This window comes from Giraffa tippelskirchi, chromosome 12 (assembly GCF_054371585.1).
Source record: "Giraffa tippelskirchi isolate mGirTip1 chromosome 12, T2T-mGirTip1v1.2.pri, whole genome shotgun sequence".
In the NCBI taxonomy this organism is placed as follows: domain Eukaryota; kingdom Metazoa; phylum Chordata; class Mammalia; order Artiodactyla; family Giraffidae; genus Giraffa; species Giraffa tippelskirchi.
The window spans coordinates 90,159,932-90,183,185 of record NC_137286.1 but is presented as its reverse complement, the minus strand read 5'-3'; the positions used below and the strand labels follow the sequence as shown (position 1 = coordinate 90,183,185).

The 23,254-nt window shown below is 38.5% G+C and overlaps 1 protein-coding gene across 11 annotated transcripts in view; it reads right to left on the bottom strand.

Annotated features, from left to right (window-relative positions):
* The window catches only part of FNDC3A (fibronectin type III domain containing 3A), a 109,047-nt gene that overhangs the window by 41,166 nt on the left and 44,627 nt on the right, over window positions 1-23,254 (bottom strand). For 9 of the 11 annotated variants that reach the window (XM_081547520.1, XM_081547518.1, XM_081547513.1 and 6 more), the window contains one exon: window positions 9,734-9,810. In XM_081547520.1, the coding sequence (XP_081403646.1) occupies window positions 9,734-9,810 (77 nt within the window). Of the gene's footprint in view, window positions 1-1,548; window positions 1,628-9,733; window positions 9,811-12,767; window positions 12,867-23,254 lie in introns of those variants that run through there. The other 2 variants (XM_081547523.1, XM_081547524.1) reach the window with 2 other exon arrangements.

The following is a 23,254-nucleotide window of genomic DNA, read 5'->3' as shown; positions in this document are numbered from 1 at the left end:
GAAACCTGATTTAAAATAGTCTGGAAGCCCTGAAGAGGGGGAACTCTAATGCACTACTGTTTGCTGTTCCTTGCAGACTCTAGCAGGAATCACATACCTTGCATTTGCCAACCAGAAGGAAGCTTACTTTATATACCCTAGCTGGAGGAAGGAAAATTTTTCTCCTTGCTTAGTATAGCCAATAAGAAGCTACCACAACTAGCCTAATCAGAAGCAGCCATAACCCTCAACTCTCTTTCCTCCAATGGATTTTACTCAAAAATCACCCCTTTCCAACTCTCCTCTTTTCTTTATGAAAGAATGGTCCTCTTCTTTGTTTTGGGAACTTGCCTATGGTTTGCCATAGTTTGCATGTCCTGCACTGCAATTTCTCTGCTATTCCTGAATAACATCATTTTGCTGTTAACTATGTATTTTATTTTTAAGGTTGATAAGGTACAGAGTTCAGTTTTGTAAGAAGAAGAGTTCTGGGGATGGATGGTAGCGCAACAGTATGAACGTACTTAATACCACTGAACTGTACCTTTAAAATAGTTATGGTATATTTTTAATGTGTATTTTACCACAATTAAAAGAAAAAAAATTAAGATACAGAGATTAAAAAAAAAAAAAAAAAAGAGCCAGATCAGGACCAAGAGGGTGTGGAGAACTCCACCACTTCAAGAAATCATCTGAGCAGCCAGTAACTTCAGAGTGAGGCCAGAGACCTCAAAACTATAGCCAAGACACTGAATTTTACACCAACAGGGTGCAATGATGGCAGAGATTAAGATAAAATCAACAAGTTCTGAGAAGGAAAAAAAGGTAAAATATAATCCAAATCAGTCTATGTTAAAAAAATTAAAGATGGTGAGATAAATGGAAATATCAACCCAGTCTGACCACCTAACCACATACACCATGCAATATCTAATTAGACGAAAGCCCTGTTTTGTTTCTTTCACTGAACACAGACGTACTTGAGAGGAGCTACAGAGAAACGAGGTTGTGTTTACTATCTAATATTTTATATTGTGCTCCAGAATGGACATTCCATGACAGATCTCTTCTGTATCCTGTTTTCTCCCCAATAACTGGTACGGTACATGTAGTGTATGACAGATGCTCAAAAAATATTTGTTTGATGACTGATATGACCAGAAATAAATGCTATTAGTTCTACTCGAATCTCCCATCCGCCTTAACAATAGCCAACTACTAGGATTTTGTGACTTCTTCAATTCCTACAACCTTTGCTTCCCCGCTACTTCTAGCAACCTACTTCTATTGCATCATTCTGAACTACTCCAAATTTAAGCTATTGAATAGTATTACAGATATTTCTGGCCATTCATCTAACAGATTCATCCAACATCTTATCAAGCACACAGCAACATAAGCAACTACAACCTTTCTCTCCAGCTCTTACTGTGTCTCTTCATCCTCACCTAACCTCTAAATCCCCTTTCAGTCTCTTACACTGCTGTCCATCTGTTTTGGTTGTTCTTTCCAGGAGAGACAAAGACTGAGATCAGACTTGTTCGTACAATCTTTGAAAGATCTACTAACCTCATTGCCGCGCGCTGACATAAAGGCATGCCAAGTCCAGCTCAAAGGAGTAATCTGAAACTTTTCATGAAGCTGACATAGGCCCTTTCCACACATTATGAGATCTACAATCCCCTCCCTGTTAGATACCCTCTCATCACCATAACAACCCACATTCCACAAAAAAACAAGGAGCCATTACAGAAAGGTAGAAGGAGGGAACTTTTGGTATTACCTTGCAGGAGTCCCATTCAGGTTAAGTCTATACTATTTTCTTGATAATTCATTAACTTCAGCACTAAAATATCAAGTGTTATTCTGAGCTGCAATGCCCTTAGAGACTACAAGTTGCTATTATTTGCCAGGAAACTAAGTTCCTTCTACACCTGTCACCATATGCTTTTTGTGTCATCATTTGTTTTCACTGTTTTTGTTTACTGTACTGTTTCTCCCTTTGGTGTCTGAGTTCAGCTGGCACATTTTTCTGTCTCTATGCAGTATGTCAAATCGCTCATAAATTTCCCTTTCTTATTTGTTAAACTGTAATAATCAAGTTCGTTAAGGTTATGTCTAAAATTATGTCTGTAATTAGAGAAAAGGCTAAGGGGAAACATACCAAATGTTTACAGAGAGTATCTCTGGGTTATAACACTCAATGGAATTTTTTCCCTACCCTTTTACATGTTTTCCAAGTTTTCCATATAATAATGATCAGAAAATGTACAACTATATTTGTTCTTTATCACTACATATATTTCCCATTGGCTTGCTTGCAAAATTAATATTCCTTGACATTTAAGCTTCTGGTGAACAATTACACTTTACTTTTATGCATAAAATTTTAATTAACTTTAGGTTTCCCAATCATATTGCCAGTATCTTATGGTTAATAAAAAATTTTTAAAAATGATGATCCATTTTTCTGATCCAACAACAAAAGCTATGTAACCAAAAAATTAAGTCTGACTATTCTCATTATTCGGAGAAGGCAATGGCACCCCACTCCGGTACTCTTGCCTGGAAAATCCCATGGATGGAGGAGCCTGGTAGGCTACAGTCCATGGGGTCGCTGAGAGTCGGACACGACTGAGCGACTTCACTTTCATTTTTCCCTTTCATGCACTGGAGAAGGAAATGGCAACCCACTCCAGTATTCTTGCCTGGAGAATCCCAGGGATGGCGGAGCTTGGTGGGCTGCCGTCTATGGGGTCGCACAGAGTCAGACACGACTGAAGCGACTTAGCAGCAGCAGCAGCAGCATTCTCATTATTGCTAAGTAGAATGCTAAAGTATCAGAGAAATAAGGTACAAATATAAATTAACAATATTATAGAACTCTTGGATAAAGAAGCAAAGAAAGTATAACAAAATTGGCAATTTTAACGGCAACTATGGCCTTTGCAAATTGCAAATAAGAAAAACAGAGCCAATAAATCCCCAAATTACCTAATATATAACACCCTGTCTGTTATTCTCAAAAATCAAGTTAAAATATATGTGAATTATTGGTAAGTGCACATCTGAAGTGCTTCTAAATTAATGGCATTCATACAAACATAAAAAATTTGAAGGTTGATTTATCCTGGGTAAATAATGATTTCTTCATTTCTACTTAAGTACTTTGTTAAATCTTGATCTTCATCTTTTGAATCTTTCATTTTTCGGCCTCAATATGCTCTTTGGTTTGTAGCATGATTGCTTCCTCAGTGGTAGAGCTAGAGAGTCCCAACATTGGATTTTAATTTTTTTAATTAAATTTATTTATTTTTAATTGGAGGGTAATTGCCTTACAACATTGTGTTAGTTTCTGCCATACTGGATTTTAATTTTTGCAGTCCTTGCTTGCCTGACCAAATGTTTTAGGATATTTACATCTGCTGAATCCTGTTAGTGTATGTACTGAATTACATGATGGTATAGCAAAAACATTACTCGACCCTCCTTCGATCACTGGCCTTTGACAACAGATACACAGAAGGCAGGGATGGAGTTGATTAAACTGCTGCCCCAAGGGGAGAACAGTGTACAGAAGTCTAAAAAGAACTGCAGATGACAGCTATTCCTGGATTTAGTGTGTGTGCTCCTCCACTGAGCCAAATACAACATGCACTTTGTAACAGCCATCTACGTGTCTTAATGTTTGATTCAACTCCCAGCTTCTATCTTTGCTAATATAATTATGTTTGCTTATGCATCAAATTTTGGACAATTATCAAGCTCTTAGCTGTGCCGAGAACTTGGCTCTTGATAAGTATTTTCTAACATGGTGTATGTCAGGCAATAGGGGTTGTACTTCAATGGTGATGTCAAAAGGTTAGAATTCATTCTTACACACTAAGTACTTAAATTATTTCAATAATGATGAGACCAGATTTTTGTCTTTGGATTACCACTGTGTGCTTAAAAATGATACATTTCCTACAGATAATCATTACTGTTAAAGTTCATTCACTCATTTTTTGACAAATATTTATGAAATACATACTATATTTGAGTTCAGTTCAGTTCAGTCGCTCAGTCATGTCCGACTCTTTGCGACCCCATGAATTGCAGCACGCCAGGCTTTCCTGTCCATCACCAACTCCCGGAGTTTACCCAAATCCATGTCCATCGAGTCGGTGATGCCATCCAACCATCTCATCCTCTGTCGTCCCCTTCTCCTCCTGCCCCCAATCCTTCCCAGCATTAGGGTCAACTCTTTGCATGAGGTGGCCAAAGTATTGGAGTTTCAGCTTCAACATCAGTCCTTCCAATGAACATCCAGGACTGATTTCCTTTAGGATGGACTGGCTGGATCTCCTTGCAGTCCAAGGGACTCTCAAGAGTCTTCTCCAACAACACAGTTCAAAAGCATCAATTCTTTGGTGCTCAGCTTTCTTCACTGTCCAACTGTCACATCCATACATGACCACTGGAAACACCACAGGCTTGACTAGACGGACCTTTGTTGGCAAAGTAATGTTTCTGCTTTTAAATATGCTATCTAGGTTGGTCATAACCTTCCTTCCAAGGAGTAAGCGTCTTTTAATTTCATGGCTGCAGTCACCATCAGCAGTGATTTTTGAGCCCCCCAAAATAAAGTCTGACACTGTTTCCACTGTTTCCCCATCTATTTCCCATGAAGTGATGGGACCGGCTGCCATGATCTTAGTTTTCTGAACGTTGAGCTTTAAGCCAACTTTTTCACTCTCCTCTTTCACTTTCATCAAGAGGCTCTTTAGTTCTTCTTCACTTTCTGCCATAAGGGTGGTGTCATCTGCATATTTGAGGTTATTGATATTTCTCCCAGCAATCTTGATTCCAGCTTGTGTTTCTTCCAGCCCAGCATTTCTCATGATGTACTCTGCATATAAGTTAAATAAGCAGGGTGACAATATACAGCCTTGATGTACTCCTTTTCCTACTTGGAACCAGTCTGTTGTTCCATGTCCAGTTCTAACTGTTGCTTCCTGACCTGCATACAGGTTTCTCAAGAGACAGGTCAGATGGTCTGGTATTCCCATCTCTTTCAGAATTTTCCACAGAAGAACTGTACAAAAAAGATCTTCATGACCCAGATAATCACAATGGTGTGATCACTCACCTAGAGCCAGACATCCTGGAATGTGAAGTCAAGTGGGCCTTAGAAAGCATCACTACGAACAAAGCTAGTGGAGGTGATGGAATTCCAGTTGAGCTATTTCAAATCCTCAAAGATGATGCTGTGAAAGTGCTGCACTCAATATGCCAGCAAATCTGGAAAACTTCAGCAGTGGCCACAGGACTGGAAAAGGTCAGTTTTCATTCCAATCCCAAAGAAAGGCAATGCAAAAGAATGCTCAAACTACCATACAATTGCACTCATCTCACACACTAGTAAAGTAAAGCTCAAAATTCTCCAAGCCAGGCTTCAGCAATACGTGAACCGTGAACTTCCAGATGTTCAAGCTCGTTTTAGAAAAGGCAGAGGAACCAGAGATCAAATTGCCAACATCCACTGGATCATCAAAAAAGCAAGAGAGTACCAGAAAAACATCTATTTCTGCTTTATTGACTATGCCAAAGCCTTTGACTGTGTGGATCACAATAAACTGTGGAAAATATTTGAGTTACTACAGAACAAAAAAAAATAAAAGGTACCTCCATACACTCAAGGAACTTAAAATCTCATATAAGGAGAATATATAGACACACAATTATAGTATCAGGTACATATATGTAACTAAAGAATGGTACAAATAACTTGATCTAGGTTCTCAAAGATGGGTAGAATTTCAAAAGGCAGAAATGAGGGAATGAATAACATTCCCTGGATAACAGCATTAAGAAAACCATGGAGAAAGAACATCAAGTGAGCATGTGAGTAGTCATGTTTGGCTGAAAAAATAGATAGGTGATTCGATTTTTCAAGAGAAGGGTACGGAGACAAACCAGAACAGAACCATGTTAAGGCCTTATATGTCAAGAAATCTAGACCTCACTGAGTGGCCAAGCCAACTAATGAGCACAGAAGTGAAAAAATTAAAGAAGTTATATAGGAAGATTATTTTAGTGGCTCTTGCCCTAAACATACAGCACCTCAGACTTCCCTGGTGGTGCAGGGGTTAACACTGTGCTTCCAATGCAAGGGTGGAGGTTTAGCCCCTGGTTGGAGAACTAAGACTCTACGTGTTGTGTGGCATGGCAAAATACATTTAAAAAAGGATACAGAATCTCAACTTGGATGATCATTTGATTGATTTACTAGTATTTATTGAACCCTTAATACATGACAGGCACCGTACTCAGCACAGAGGAAATAAAGATGAATGAGAATTCTGTATGATCTAGTCTTATGATCTCTCTGACCTCACTGTTTACTATTATTCTGCCTTAAGGACTCAGTCCAGCTGCAACGGCCCCCTTGTTGTTCCCAAGCGTGCTCTCTCATCTTAGGCCTTTTGCACCAGCTGTTTCTATTCCCAGAATCCTCTTTCCCTGAATAAACGCATGGCTAACTCCCAACTGTCCTTCAAGACTTGGATCAAAGGCACCTTTCCAATAATGCCTAGTCTGACTACCCTATCTTAAAATGTAACTAGCTCTGTTTTCTTTCTTTTCCCCCCATTTTACTCACCACCTAATACATTATATAATTTATCCATTTATTATGCTTACTGTTTCCTTTTCCCCACAAGAATGCAAACTACAGAAGTACAGAGGTCCTTGCCTCTTTTTATTCACGCACTGAGAGAGTCCCTAACATGTAAGAGCACTCAATACATATCTGTGGACCACTGTTAAATGCAGGAACTGCATGAATTCATAACCTTCTCTTCTCAGGAAAGAGAATTTATTAACTAAACAATGTGAAAAATTTGTTAAAAGAGGGATATACATAATGTGCTACAAGAACCCAAACAGAAAGGCACCTGAAAAGGTTCAAGGAAAGTTAATTCTAGAAGGTCATAATTGAGTGAATTGAGAAGAGTACAAATTTGCCATAAAAATGAAAGGTACTGTTAGCTGAGAGAACAGCAGAGTACCTACAATTGCCTTCAAATAATCTGTCTTAATCATCTTTATGTCACTAGCTCCCAATACAGAGCTTGGCACATGATGCCATTCAACATGTTTGTTAAACTGAACTATGCTAGAGAGAAAAGACTAGGTAATCCTCTTTATGGAGATGGAGAAAGGTCTGAGAAGGACCAACCAGAGAAGTAGGAAGAATCAGGATAGCATTACTTCAAGAAAATCTGGGGTAAATCATATGAATATTTAGTCGCTAAGTAGTGTACGATTCTTTATGACCCTATGGACTGTCCGTGGATTTCCCAGGCAAGAATACTGGAGTAGGTTGCCATTTCCTTCTCCAGGGGATCTTCCTGACCCAGGGAAGGCTCTTGCATTGGCAGGAGGACTCTTTTACCAGTGAGCCACCAGGGAAGGGTCAAATGTTTAGAGGTCAAAGAGGACTGTCGCTGTTCAGTCGCTCAGTCATGTTGGACTCTTTGCAAACCCATGGACTGCAGCATACCAGGCCTCCCTGTCCTTCACCAACTCCCAGAGCTTGCTCAAACTCATGTTCATTGAGTCAGTGATGTCATCCAACCATCTTGTCCTCTGTCAGCCCCTTCTCCTGCCTTCAATCTTTCTCAGCATCAGGGTCTTTTCCAATGAGTCAGCTCTTCACATCAGGTGGCCAAAGTATTGGAGTTTCAGCTTCAGCATCAGTCCTTCCAATGAATATTCAAGACTGATTTCCTTTAGGATGGACTGGTTGGATCTCCTTGCAGTCCAAGGGACTCTCAAGAGTCTTCTCCAACACCACAGATCAAAAGCATCAATTCTTGAATGCTCAGTCTTCTTTATGGTCCAACTCTCACATCTATACATGACTATGTTTTTAACAAATGTTTAGAGGTCAAAGAGGATTATGCTGGAAGAAGGGCTTTGGTTTGGTGTATATCAGAGAGTAGATTTAGTAGGGTAAAAAAAGGCAGGCAGGCTAAGGAGTCAGTGTGCTAAACAAAAGCAGAAATAATGAGCAGATTATTCTTCTGGAAAGCTTACAAAGTACTTTCAAATATGAAAGAAAGTGAAAGTATTAGTCACTCAGTTGTGCCTGACTCTGCGAACCATGGACTGTAGACTGCCAGGCTCCTCTGTCCATGGGATTTTCCAGGCAAGAATACTGGAGTGAGCTGCCATTTATTTTTCCACTTTCAACTATGTTATGTCATATATGTTATCATCTTATCTTACAGTGAGGACATTAAGGCTCAAGGAAGTTGATTTGTCCAAGGCCATGCAGCCAGCAAGGGTTTTAAACATAATATGGATCTAGCTTTTTGACTCTAATTCTCATACTATTTCCATTATCCCCAGCATCATGGTCCTCTTTTGCTGTCATTCATATAGTGGGGTAGGCTTCAGATAGTGGCCAGTGAGTCTACCACAATAGTCCACCAGTATTTTGGCATAATCAGGGAGGATATAAGAGAGGCTGTGAAGAAAATTCCAAGTATAGGGGCTTCGCTGGTGGCTCAGTGGTTAAGAATCTGTCTTCTTATATTAAGATATAATTAATATATTAATATATTATATTAAGATTCTGCCTTATTATAATGCAGGGAACATGGGTTCAATCCCTGGTCTGGGAAGATCCCACATGCTGCAGGACAACACGTGTAGCCTGTGTGCTGCAACTACTGAAGCTTGTGTCCCTGGAGCCCAGGAGTGGCAACAGGAGAAGCCACTGCAAGGAGAAGCCTGCACACGGCAACAAACAGCAGCCCCCGCTCAACGCAACTAGAGAAAGCCTGCGTGCAGCAACGAAGACCCAACACAGCCATAATGTAAATAAATAAATATATCTTTTTTTTTATATTCTTAACAAATTTATTGATATTCATTACATTTTAAACTGAGCTCAAAATTTCCCATTATGGTCAAGAGTACAGGCCATGAATATGAATACATGCTGATGAAAATATGAATATCATCTTAATGAATAGTGTTGATATTCATTAAATTTTAAACCAGGTTCAAAAATGCCCCAATATGGTCAAGAACATAGCTCATGATAAATAAATACATCTTTGGAAGCAGTAGTGAGTGCTGACTATGTAGAATCTCAGTAGCAGATATTGACGTCTATAGATTTTACAGTTTTACTAAGTTTGCCTGTGCAAATAAGTAAGCTATCCTTTTTTTCTTTAAGTCAGAGCTTTTCAACTTTTATGTAAGAAAGAGCTACAGGTATGTGGTGATACTAACCCCCTTAGCCCTTAGGGTTGCAGGTCTACAGGTCTAAATTCTCTTGCATAGTCCACAATGTGCCATCCAGTGATCATGGGCAGCTGTAAACGAGTGTAAAAAAGAAGCTGGATGCACTGGCTTGGGTTACTTTTAAGTAAATGGTTAATTTTAAAATGTTAGCATGGGTGCCTTTAAACCTTATGATATTAATTATATTATTCACATATCCAAGGAGATAAAACTCTAAAATTAATTCTTCGTTATAATTCAACACCCAAAGACAAGGCCAAATGATGAGTGCTACTATCTTAATTTTTCCTCCTTTCCAAATAGCACTGAATGTGCTAAAATATTCTGAAACAGATTTACCAAAGATATACTATACTGGGTAATAAGCTTTGGCATCTAAATTTTGTTTGCATTAAATAGTAACGTTATGATCAATAACACACACATATATAGACAAAAGTAACACAAAACGTACCTGTGGGGCATAGCCAGGAGGCACATAAATTGGAGGCACAGAACCATTTGGGGACATCATCGGAACCTGAGCAGGACCTGAACAGATCACAGAAATCATGTATTAATCCTGGGTTACTTAACAAGGAAAAATTGAAAACAATTTGAATTACATTTTGAATTCTTCATTTTAAACTAAACCCTTAAACTAATAGTGTACAACCATGAAAAGAAATTCAGATGATTCACCTGCTAAAAAATAGAAATGTTTATCTTGTAAAGGGCACTGACTGCTCTTTACCTACAGCTGTGTTTTTCAAACCATGCCTGGTGATCATAACAGTCACCTGGAGAGATTTTTAAAGCACACAGGGACTTCTCTGGCAGTCCAGTGGTTAGGACTCTGCACTTCCACTGCAGGGGCTGCGGGTTCAATCCCTGGTCAGGGAGCTAGAGATTCTTGTTTAGTACACTTACAGTAAATGAGGGTCTTGAATCAGTTTACTTACAAATGTCCCAGGTAATTTCTGTGCAAATTGTGCAAATTAAGAAACACTGACCCAGTGGAAAATCAAACCAAACTTGCATATAAAATCAATGAAAAATACAAAAGGCAAAATTTGAAAAAACAATAGGAAAAATCAAGAAAAAGTCAAGAGGAAGAAGCAGTAAGAGGAAGAATAGTTAGAAATTTGGAACTTGTTTTCTTAGGGTTAAAAATCTCTTTTAACCCTGTAATGCGTAAGCCATGCCTTTGAGGGCTTGAGAACAATTAGAAAAATACACGAGTATTTACCCAAAGAAAACTTTTTTGTTTCTTACATTGAAAAGTCCTTTAAAAAAAAAAGAAAACTCAGCCTGTCATATTCTACATTTCCTTTCATTTTTATAGTGATACCCTTTTCTAACAACTTCTAAAAAAGCTGTTTCACATCCAAGGATATATTTCTACTATGTATTTAGTAAACACTAAAATATTATGTATTTTTTGGCAACTGATTCAACGAGCTTTAAGAAATATGCTCTGATGCTTCTAAGGACAAGTAAGGCCTTCTTTATTTTCATATCCTTGAAAAACCAAAAAAACAAACTTTTTCTACATCTAAGTCAACATTAGCTATAAATTTACTAAACAATACTTGTGAAGTGCTTTACACCTCTAGGCAAGAGAGGCTTATCCAAAACCCACCTTTCAACTTCTATATGCTGGACTCAAGAAATGACAGCAGTTTTAAAGTTATGCTGGTTTACTTCTGTTAGCTAATTTATAGAAAACTATAGCAAACTAGCTTTCTGAATCCTGAGATATGGCTTAGAGATCATTCAGAATGTGTGAAATTTAGCTGAGAACCAGAAAGAGCATTCATTGAAAACTATTATCTGTAATCTTAATAAAGGAAATTACTTTGTTGAGTTTCTACTGTATGTGCCAGAGACTGGTTCCTTGTATACGTGGTCAAGTTTAATCCCTATTTCAAGTTATCAGAACGAGCTTTTGTTTTTTAGCCATCAGAGTAAAAAATAAGTTATTACCAATTACATTTAAACTTATAAAACTACATAACTCTGGAAGGGGAACACATGTACACCCATGGTGGATTCATGTCAATGTATGGCAAAACAAATACAATATTGTGAAGTTAAAAAATAGATAAACTAATTTAAAATAACAACAACAACAAAAAAAAACCTACATAACTGCTTTGGGTTGCTCTTCTTTCACTAAAGATATGAATATATAAATACTAAGTAGTTGCAATTCAAACCATAATATACTTTGAAAGCTGCTAAGTGTTTATAATTTAGTAGTACAAAATTCTCCTTTATTCTTTAATTATGTCTAAGTGTGATTACTGAAGAGAACACAAAACAAACCTAATCTCAAATAAACCAGCAGTAAACCCATAACTAGTTGCAGTCCAGGAATAATGATTAACTAATATCCCTATGAAGTAATCCTTTCACTTTAGCAAGTGAATTTTCTTACCCTGAGGGAAAATGGTACAAGGTTAGGATTTTTTCTTAAAAAAAAAAAAAAATACAGTTCATGTATAGCATTATTTAATATCTAAAATATTGGTGTGAAGTAACATGCAACACAACCTATAAAACTCCCATTGTATAAATACTTGTATTTATTTTGTTGTTTAGAACTACAATATTTATAGCACCATTTCTGTTGCTATTTCTGTCTATAGTAGCAAAACTCCAAAACCTCGCATACTTGATGATGCAGAAGTTCCATCACCTCCTTAGTTCCAACAATACTTTTTAATTTAGGAGGTATGAAAAGATTAACTACAAACTCTTGATTAAGGGCAGTGAGGGAGCTCCTGTCCCAGTGAAGAAGCTAAGTCTGTTACAGACTGTACCATTAAACACACATCTGGCAGGAGAGTAGCTGTATCTGAATCACTGTAGATCCACCAAGTAACTCCTTAATAATATATATGATTTGAGCAAAATCTACCACAAATCATATACCTATTGATTTTTAAGGGCATATTTCCTTTTCTAAAATCTTGCATAAGAGTAAACAACTCTACCAATTGCCTTAAGAAATTTGAGAAGCCTCAATTCCTTAAAAATTGCCATCAATGATTTAGTAAAGACGGTATTTCATCTAATAAAATGTCACCTCTTTTTAAATTTTTTATTTATTAGCAGACATTTGATTAAAACAAAACAAAACAAAACAAAACGAGAGATCTGTCTGGGTTCAAATTCTTAACATGCAACGGGCTGCTGACGTGCCACACATTCTCTTTACAAGCAAGCTTTCACAATGGCTTCCAAATAATCTGATGCCAATTTGCAGATTTTAGTTGTAAAAAGAAAATACTAGTAAAGGCTCTGGAAAGGAATATTCTGTGGAATATAAAATCACCCAACTCTAAACAGAGTCTGATCTTTTTATAACTACATGGACACAATGTAAAATTTTTACAGCGACAGATCTGGCATCTATTGAAAAACACACGGCATGACTTTAGAGTAATACAATACTTGCTACGTTTTAAAATAAAAGCAGAATGTTCAAAACCAGTAAATCTTACCACTCATTTTGTTTTTACAGTAGCAGCAGAAAACAAGAAAATCCAACAAGGAACTGCGTAGTACACGTTAACAGCTTTAATTGGAGAACCGCCGCTGCTGCCTTTTTTTTTTTTTGCAAAGCTACGAGGAAAAGATCCTTTGACCGAGTCACGTGATACCGACCACGTGACCTGCAGTCACCCGCGGAAAGGGAAGGGAAAAAAAAGCAAGGGTTCCTGCTGGCAGTGTTTGGCATACAGTAAATGATTAAAAGATTTCTATTGATTCTGCCCTGGATTTGAAAATTTTCAGACTCCTTTATGAACCAACTCAAAAGCTCATCAAGATATTCATGGAAAAATAGATATCTGATGTAAATTAATTCCCTTTGTTCTCATTTTCCTCTGATAACATAATAGGCGTGTGTGCTAAGTCGCTTCAGCCGTGTCGGACTCTGCGACCCTATGGACTGCAGCCTGTTCTGCTCCTCTGTCCATGGGATTCTCCAGGCAAGAATACTGGAGTGGGTTGCCATGTCCTTCTCCAGGGGATCCTTCCAACCCAGTGATCGAACTAGCGTCTCGTTAGTCTACCTGCATTGGCAGATGGGTTCTTTAAAATTAGAGCCACCTGGAAAGCCCTACCTACTACCTACTAATTCAAATTTTATTACCCCAGCTGGCTGCTTTTCATTTATAAATTTTAGGATACATATAACACTAATTGAGAAGATCCACTCCGAAATGTCCTTGTGTAACTTGATGCACTCTGCATACTCAACCCTTAAAATTCTTTGTGTATTATGGGCAACTCTTAAGGAAAGCCCACAGTACACAAAAGAATTATCTACAGAATACAGGTTTGATCAACTTGTTCCTTAAACATGGGATTCCTATTTTATTACTGGTTTTACTTTCTTTTCTTCTTTTTCTTGTTGTTTCTAAAGGTTTAACCTGGACACTAATACAGATATTTGGTAGATGGCATTCTCACTCATGCTCATGAAATCTGAAGACAGGTCATGACTGCGGCTTCAAGCACTTTACTCAAGCATGTGCAGAGACCAGGAAGAAGACTAAATGTTCAGTTATAAGAGAGGGGAACAAGACTGTAAGAACTTTGGAGGGCTTTTCATTACTTTATGGTGCTGTGTAGTTAAGGAAATTTATTTATAGCTAGTATAAATATACAGGTAATGATAATGACTGATTTGTAATGGAACAGTGGAAAGAAAGTGGATTTTGATATCAAAAGATGTAAGTTTTAACAACAGCATCAATATTTATTAGCAAGGCAATTTACTGCTCTTCTGTGAGACAGTTTCCTTCTATAAAATGGTTAAAACTATCAACTTCATAGCATTGTTGTGAGAATCAAACTAGATAAATTTAAAGTACCAAGTACACTGGCTGGCACCACTCAATAAATGATAGTTATTATTATAAGAATGCTCACTATGGGACTTCCCAGGTGGCTCAGTGATAAAGAATCTGCCTACCAATACAGGAGACAACAGAGACATGGGTTCAATCCCTGGGTCAGGAAGACACCTTGGAGTAGGAAATGCAACCTGCTCTAGTATTCTTGCCTGGAAAATTCCATGGACAGAAAAGCCTGGCGGGCTACAGTCCACGGGGTTGCAGTCAGACATGATTGAACACACACACATACATGATCACCATATGTTTGAAAAAGTAATAATGGACAGGGTACTATTCAATGTTTTACATGTGTTAACTCAATCCTCACAATAACTGAAATAGGCATCACTTATAGATAAGGGAATTGAAGCAGAATGCAATTAAGTAACTTGCCAAGAACACACAATGAGGCAAAGCCAGGATTATTTTAACAATAAGGCAATATTTTAAACATATATAAACCATGTTCAAAGACGCAGTCTTCCAAAGAGCTGGAAAAGAACTGGCAAGGGATAACCAGGAGGTTTCAATAAATACATGCCAGACATTTCAGAGGAGATAAGACACCGAAGTATGATTCTCACTAGTGGGGAAGGGTAATTGTTACCTTTTAAGTCCCACCAAAAGGCAAAGCTGCCCAGAAGAGCATAGCTTAATACCTAAAAGTTTCCTGGTCTCAACAGAGTCTTCTCATAAATGTTGGATTCAGGCTCCCAGTAAATCCAGCCATGCCTCTGATCTTTAGCCCCTAAACAAAAAGCAAGTCCTGGCAGCCCACTTGCTCATTTTGGCTCACGTTCTCACACAGCTGTGTTTCCATTTCTTGACTCTTTCTTTAACGGATGATCTTCTCATTTCTTCCCGTTGTGCTCACTGGAACATTTTCCTTGTTATAAATTCCCCTAGATTCTCAACCTTTTCACAGAACACCTGCTCATGGGCTTTCTTTAAATGAAACCCAGTTCGTCTCCAGGACAGCTTTTCCAGTAGCTGCTGGGAGCAGTGGCTTCTCATTCTCTCCTGAGGCAGGCGCCCCGACACCTGAAGGGCTGCTTCCCAACGCCTCTGCTGTTACTGTTCCATGCTTCAGTTTGTTTTTCCTTGAGCTCATGCCATACTAATACATGGTAATACACCACCCTCTGCCCCTTCTCACTGCTGTCATTTATTGAGAACTTCGGCACCATGTTGACAGTGTTTTTCCCAGCTCTTGCCCATCAGCAAGATGACTTCCATGTCCAAGAAAACCTAAATTTTACCTTTCTTGAACTCTTCTATTCTGTTTTTAGTAAAGCATGTTCGATGATATATCTTAGAATTTATGACTTCGAGTTCCACTACAGGATCTCACCTTTGAAATGTTACAACTTTCATGTTTCAGTCTCTGGTCACCGTATCTGTCTTTCATCTCACCAGTTCTCTTTCTTCTACAACGTTAGGTCTTCCTCATAGTGATCTCCTGTTTGTCCTGATCCACCTGTGTCTTCATGGCCTGATCTTTTTTTTCCTATCCACGTCTTCCTTTTACCTCACCTTCACTAAAAATACCCAATTTTAATAAATCAGATTTACTTATCTTCTCATAGACCTGAACTGTAGAAATCAAATGTTATGTGGACTAGCATGTTTATGAATTTAGTTATATCCAACCTTAACTCAGCCATCAGCACTGCTCAGGAGTCCTTTCAGGAATTTATTCCTGGTTAATAAACTTAAATCCTGTTTTCTACAGGGATTATCAGAGATCCCCACCACTCTTAATGGATGTCCCCCAATTCAACTTCAACTACATATCTCAGCATAAAATCGAACTCTTTCAATTTTGTTTACAAACTCTTCTCACCTCTTCTATTTTCAGAGGAATCATTGTTCTTTCACACTGTATTAAAGCTATCTCTCCCCTTCTAGTATTGATCTGATTTCCACTTCCTCCTCTACTGGGGTGTGTCTTCAGTTCAGTTCAGTTGTTCGGTTGTATCCCACTCTTTGCGACCCCATGGACTGAAGCACGCCAGGCCTCCCTGTCCATCACCAACTTCCAGAGTTCACCCAAACTCATGTCCATTGAGTTAGTGATGCCATCCAACCATCTCATCCTCTGTCATCCCCTTCTCCTGCTCTCAATCTTTCCCAGCATCAGAGTCTTTTCAAATGAGTCAGTTCTTCGCATCAGGTGGCCAAAGTACTGGAGTTTCAGCTTCAACATCAGTCCTGCCAATGAATATTCAGGACTGATTTCCTTTAGGATGGACTGGTTGGATCTCCTTCAGTCCAAGGGACTCTCAAGAATCTTCTCCAACACCACAGTTCAAAAGCATCAATCTTCGGCGCTCAACTTTCTTCACAGTCCAATACTAACATCCATACATGACTACTGGAAAAACCATAGCCTTGACTGTATGGACCTTTGTTGACAAAGTAATGTCTCTGCTTATTAATATGCTGTCTAGGTTGGTCATAACTTTTCTTCCAAGGAGTAAGCGTCTTTTAATTTCATGGCTGCAATCACCATCTGCAGTGAGTTTTGGAGTCCCCCAAAATAAAGTCAGACACTGTTTCCACTGTTTCCCCATCTATTTGCCATGAAGTGATGCGACCGGATGCCAAGATCTTAGTTTTCTGAATGTTGAGCTTTAAGCCAACTTTTTCACTCTCCTCTTTCACTTTCATCAAGAGCCTCTTTAGTAGCTCTTCACTTTCTGCCGTAAGTGTGGTGTCATCTGCATATCTGAGGTTATTGATATTTCTCCTGGCAATCCTGATTCCAGCTTGTGCTTCATCCAGCCCAGCATCTCTCATGATGCATGAGAGTTAAATAAGTTAAATAAGCAGGGTGACAATATACAGCCTTGACGTATTCCTTTTCCTATTTGGTTTACCACTAGCGCCACCTGGGAAGCACAGGATCTGTCTTCAGTACCCTCCTAACAAGATTCAGCTCTATCCCCTCACTACCCTCAACTATTTCCACAGCTGCCATACACTTCTAATGCCCAAGGTTAATGTTAGGGTCCATACTTTCAAGGACTTTTCAGTCATAATAGAAAAATAAAAGTTAAGTTTATTTCATGTTTTCTAAAGATATGTTAATTTAACAATGTGCATCAATTTTCCCACAGAAATAAAGAGAGAGAATGCATTGAGAACACCACAATTACAGGAAAACATTATGCAGTGATGAATACATTTTTCATTTTCCCTTTTGTACCTGACTATATGACAATTTTAACAAACAAAAAGCTCCTGGTTTTTATTTTCTCAACATTGCCTCAAATGTTTGCAGAGGGTACTGGAGGCCTGGTGACAACCAAGTGGCCATCAGGGGCATGAGCATCACATACTGCTGTGGCCACCAGCAGGAGACTGGCAGGAGCTCTGTCCTTAGCCCTCCTCATCAAAGAACATTCCGCTCTACTACCACGTACCTTAACTGCCATGCTTGACTTGCTTCGGACAGGCGTCAGGAAAAGAGAAATGGTTTATTCTGGTTGCCTTTAAGTTTAATCATGGGTTAAAGTAAAAACAAGAGATAGATGAACTGCTTAGAGGAGATCATGGCAGAAACTGGCAACACAAAATGATGGCAGATCATATACGTCAGAGCTTATTTTAATGGAACTATTAATTATACTCTGTTAAAAAATGAAAAGTCTGGAACAAATGTTAAACCAGTTAGATATCAAGATGAGAGGAATAAACTGAGATTGTCCTAGACAAAATGGGACATAAGGTCACCCTATTAATAAGCGATGGTTATTTGTTAAGGTTACAAAATACCTGACAATGTTTATTCACATGAGGCCGGCAATCAGCACAGTAAAGCCAAGCCTATATAGTCTTGGAACTGAACTGAGTTAGTCGATTGTAATTTGATTGTATGTATTTTTTTGATCGTATATTTTTCTTAGTGTAACTGAAAGGTCCTTGAAAGTATGGCCTCTAACACTAATCCTAGGCTTTAGAAGTGTGTGACAACTGTAATTTGGGAAAAGAATGAAGTAGGAAATTAGAGAAGAAAGAAAAAAGATCAAGGTAATTATTATTCACTGCTTTAGGGGTCTTTCTTTTCCTTGAAAATTTATTATTCCTTTTTAAGGCTGGATAAAGCAGACTATTAAAATCAGGGGTCTAAGGATGATTCAGACTTATGGGTAATTTCATTTATCTGTGTACAGGTAACTAAAAATTTCTATAATCAGACTTGCTAAGCATTTAGATGTATCAGTGATAAGCATATCAAGTAGGAAAAGGATGAAGAATGACTATCATACTATGGTTAGAATCTATCTTTAGCACTAAATCAAACTGTATATAGATAGAAAACAGTATATATGTTTACCAAGCAAGCACCTGCTTCTAAATAAGAGTTATTTTTAGGGCTCTTGTTTAGAAAGCTACAAAGGCTCTGATATTAATGTGCATGGATGCAGCAGGTTGTGAACATTACTATTTTTAGTACCAGTCCAATGTGAACAACCAAGAATCATTCTTTGTTATTCTAGTAGGAAATAGTGCTTGGGATTTACTATAGCACATGAAGTTAACTAGGTCTCACCAACTGTACACCCACATGCTGACATCACACAGGCAGTGATGTGGATCAGTGACGCAAATCCTGTCAGGATCAAACATTAAGGCCACAGAGATTAAAAAAAAAAAGTGCCTGCATGGCAGGGCAGACCCGTCATCCAACATGTACAGACTGCATTAAATCAGTACTGCTGCGGATGAAGAGGCTTGTGTTAGGTCCTTTTAATACAACAGTTGAACTTTTTAAATTATATATTTCCCACATATAGACTCTATATTTAGCTTTAAGTTTCCTCACAGCTTCTGTGGCTTAAGGTCTGGACCTTTAAAACATATGTTAAGGCTGCGCCAGCCACATGCGTTATCTGGAAAATGGCCTCCGTAGCCAGGCCCTTCAGACAATCTTTTTAAGACTACACCTCCACTGATTAAGTATTTTATATAATGTATGCCTAACAAACAACACTCGGATTTAGATTTGAAGCACCACTCCGTGGCCTCACAGTTCGCTGCTGCCTCAGTCTTCTTCCCACTGTCACCTTCCTCTTTGAGCATTTACTGTTTTTAGTTTTATTGGCATCAACATATTAATTTCTTATGGTTACAGATAGACTGGAAAAGATAGCTTATTAAGAATAACCATGTATCAGGTTTCAAAATGCCTCCTCTCTGAATTATGCGCGCCCGCCTGGGATCTGAGATTTCACCCCATGTAACAGGAACAGAACCCATCCCTGGAGATGTGCCAAAGATGTTCAGGTTCTTCTGCAAAGGAACTTGGTCTCACACTTAAAGCATCACCCTTCCTTCTCATTTCTCATGTTCTCCTCGAGGACTATCATCTCCCAGGAGAATTGGAAGGCCGGAAGGAGACGAGAGCTGGAGGTGTTTCCTTCCATCACTGTTTGACATAATCAGGTAACATGAAACCACGTCTTTCCCAAGCTTTCAGGCATCCGCTTTCATGTTGTTTCCTCAACTAATGGTGCTTTTTATGAGAATGTAGAAAAGGTTGGTGAGTTGTTGTTGTGTTTTTTTTTAGTGTTTATTGGAGTATAACTGATTTACAACATTGTGTTAGTTTTGCGTTTATTGGTGTATAGTTGATTAACCATGCTGTGTTAGTTTCAAGTGTATAAATCTTAATAGAGGTATTTAATGCATACAAAAGCAATTAAGTGTATACTCTTTTAAAAATACACATGACAGTATACTACACACATTGTTCTGCACCTTAATAATATACCTCGCTTAGAGAGCTTTCCATGTGGGTATATGCACAGGCCTCTTCAATCTCTTAATGGCTGCATAGTACTCCACCGTAACAATACCCCATAATTTAACATTTCCCTATTGGTACTCAACTTATTTTCAACATTTTGCTATCACAAACAATGGTGTAATGATCATCTCTGCACAAACATAATTCGTAGATGTATCAGTATGTCAACAGGCTAAATTACTAGAAGTGAAACAGCTATATCAAAGAGAATTTGTTTTTCAAGTTATCAAATCTCAGAGTTTGTATTTATATTCTCATCAACACACCCTTACCAGAAGTTATCAAACTAGGACTTCCTAGAGAGCCCTAAGACACATTCCAAATCTTTCTTATGAGAAAAAGCTGTAAAACCAAAAAGCATTTTGAACTTAACCTGCTCAGTAATAAATTAATCATCGCTATCCTTCTACCCCGGAGAAGGCAATGGCACCCCACTCCAGTACTCTTGCCTGGAAAATCCCTGGACGGAGGAGCCTGGTAGGCTACAGTCAATGGGGTCGCTGAGAGTCGGACACGACTGAGTGACTTCACTTTCACTTTTCTCTTTCATGTACTGGAGAAGGAAATGGCAACCCACTCCAGTATTCTTGCCTGGAGAATCCTAGGGACGGCGGAGTCTGGTGGACTGCCATCTATAGGGTCGCACAGAGTCGGACACGACTGAAGCGACTTAGCAGCAGCAGCAGCAGCATCCTTCTACCCAAACCAATATTTCCCTCTTCCTTGTGTCTGTTGCAGCCACAGCAAAGGGCATAGTCAGTTATCTTCATGCTCAACTGACTGTGAGATCTGTACGTCAGTCTAGTTTTGTCTTACCCTCTGTATACTAAGTGCCCAGGTCTTATCCTTATTACTTATTTGCTTTTGTTGTTGCTATTTTCCTGCTTAAAATGCATCCTTCAGTGGCTCTTTGTTCCTTTCAGGATAACACCTGAACTCTTTAGCATGCTATAAAGGTATTTGTAACACACCCTATGGGGCTTCCCAGGTGGCGCATTGGTCAAGAATTCACCTGCCAAAGCAGGAAATACAAGAGACCTGGGTTTGACTTCTGGGTTGACTGAGTACCTATGTTTCCATTTTTAGTGTCATTTTCAGATACTCCTCAGTGTATTCTGTTTTCCAATATATTTCTTTATTCATACCTTTTCAGTTTCCTCTAATTTCTCTGTGCTATGCATTTTCACATGCTATCCCTTCTGCTTCTAACATATTTCTCAGTTATTTTTCCTCCTGGTTAAACAACTGTTTCTTTGACCATCATCTTTTCCTGCACGTGCGTGTCTGTGTCCTCAGTCACTCAGTCGTGTCTGATTCTTTGTGACCTCTAGGACTGTAGCCTACCAGGCTCCCCTGTCCATGGAATTTTCCAGGCAAGAATACTGGAGCGGGTTGCCGTTTCCTCCTCCAGGGGATCTTCCCTACCCAGGGATCAAACCCGAATCTCTTGCGCCTCCTGCACTGGGAGGTAGATTCTTTACCATTGTGCCACCTGGGAAGCTTTTTCCTGCATATGTGTGTGCTCAGTCGCTCAGTCATGTCCGACTCTGTGCAACCCTTTGAACTGTACTCAACAAATATTCCTAGCTGGGTTAGGTATGTCTCCTCTGGCCTCCCACATATATCTGGGCATACTTAATTCCATCATAGTACATATCACCCTCTCTGTTTTAACTGTAGATTACTTGCCTTTCTTCCCCTCTATGCTATGAGGCAGGGTCTCAGTCTTTCAAATGGCTGTCAACAATGAGTTGTCCTTCAGAACAGTTAGAGATTTGGGCAAATTCTCTTTCCAGGAAAAGAGCATGCACACACTTTTACGTATCATGTTTTCTGTGTTCTGGCAACACCCAAGCATGGGAGACTGAGTACAGGATGGTGAGACATTCCAACATATTAAGACTAAAAATAAATTAAAATATTGAAATATGATCTTTCATTGTAATGATAAAGGGTTTTTCCAAAAATATTGAGGGATTATATGATAAAATGAAGCAGAAGAGGATGTCAAAGACAAGAGAACTTTGCTGATCCATAAATAATGGGAACAGGATTTGACTAAAGTTCACTTTCTAAAAGTGAACCAACATCCTTAAATAATGTTACTGCACATATTTTGAGATCAGAGTCCTATGTTAAAATTATGACTCTGGCAGACAGTAACTTTGCCTCTGGAGCCTTAGAGAAACTAATATAGACTTGCAAGGAAAACTTCTACCACCACCCTTATTATGTTGTTGACTGATTCTTATGGTTAATGGCAGCATGTTTGGATGTGCCTTAATGTAACACCATAACCACATTCAGGGGCAAAGTCATACTTTTATAAATATAAGAAGGGTCTGCACTAGATATGAAATTATGCCTTGTGTTAGCTGCTGTGACACAGGAAAATGACAATTGTGATAAGAATGATTTTTTTCAGCCCTTTATATCTAGGTAGGTACTAAAAATCACATTCAATATTGTTGCCATATAAAGAAAGGAACCAGAAAAGATCTTTTCTTTTTTCCTGGGACAATCTCTGCAATAGGTACAAGGATATATAAATCAGATTATATAATTAATTCATGGTAGGCTCTTTATAACTTTATATAAATGTTCACTGAAGATCCTAGCCTTGTGTTGTCCTAGCTACGCTTTGGGGGAAAAAAAAAGAAATGTTTATGCCCAAGTTAGACTGCTTAATTAATACTTCCCTGAGTCCAAATCTGTGGTCACAGTTACTACAGGGCTAAAATAAGATAACTCTCTGTATCAGTTTGTATTCAGTTGCTCTTCTCACCAGGAGATCCTTCTAGTGATGCCAACTTTAGAGAGTCTGGTCTTTATTTTTAATAAGGAAAGTGATCTTTCTAGACATTCTGACATAAGGTTAAGAAAAAGAATGCAAAGCACAAAGTAGGTTTGTAGTAAATACTTGTTCCTTTTCTAGCATCCCTTCACAGAATGATTTGGTTAAATAGAGGGGATCCAAACAAACACTTCTTCTTTCATAAATATAGCCTAGCTTACTTATACTGGTACTATTTTGGGGCTGACAAAATCCTCAACATCTAATGGTTTTTGCCCTGGGTTCATATCTGTCCATTTGAATGACAGAATTCTTTAAGCCTAAGCCAGTTCTAAATTATGGTATCAAATTTACACATTTCTTTTTTCCACCCCCTTGATTTCAAAAATTGTCAGACTATTATTAATATTATATACTTGTAAGCTTAGTATGTTCCATACTTTTAGTTTTCACTAGTTAAAAAATCACTTATCTGCACCA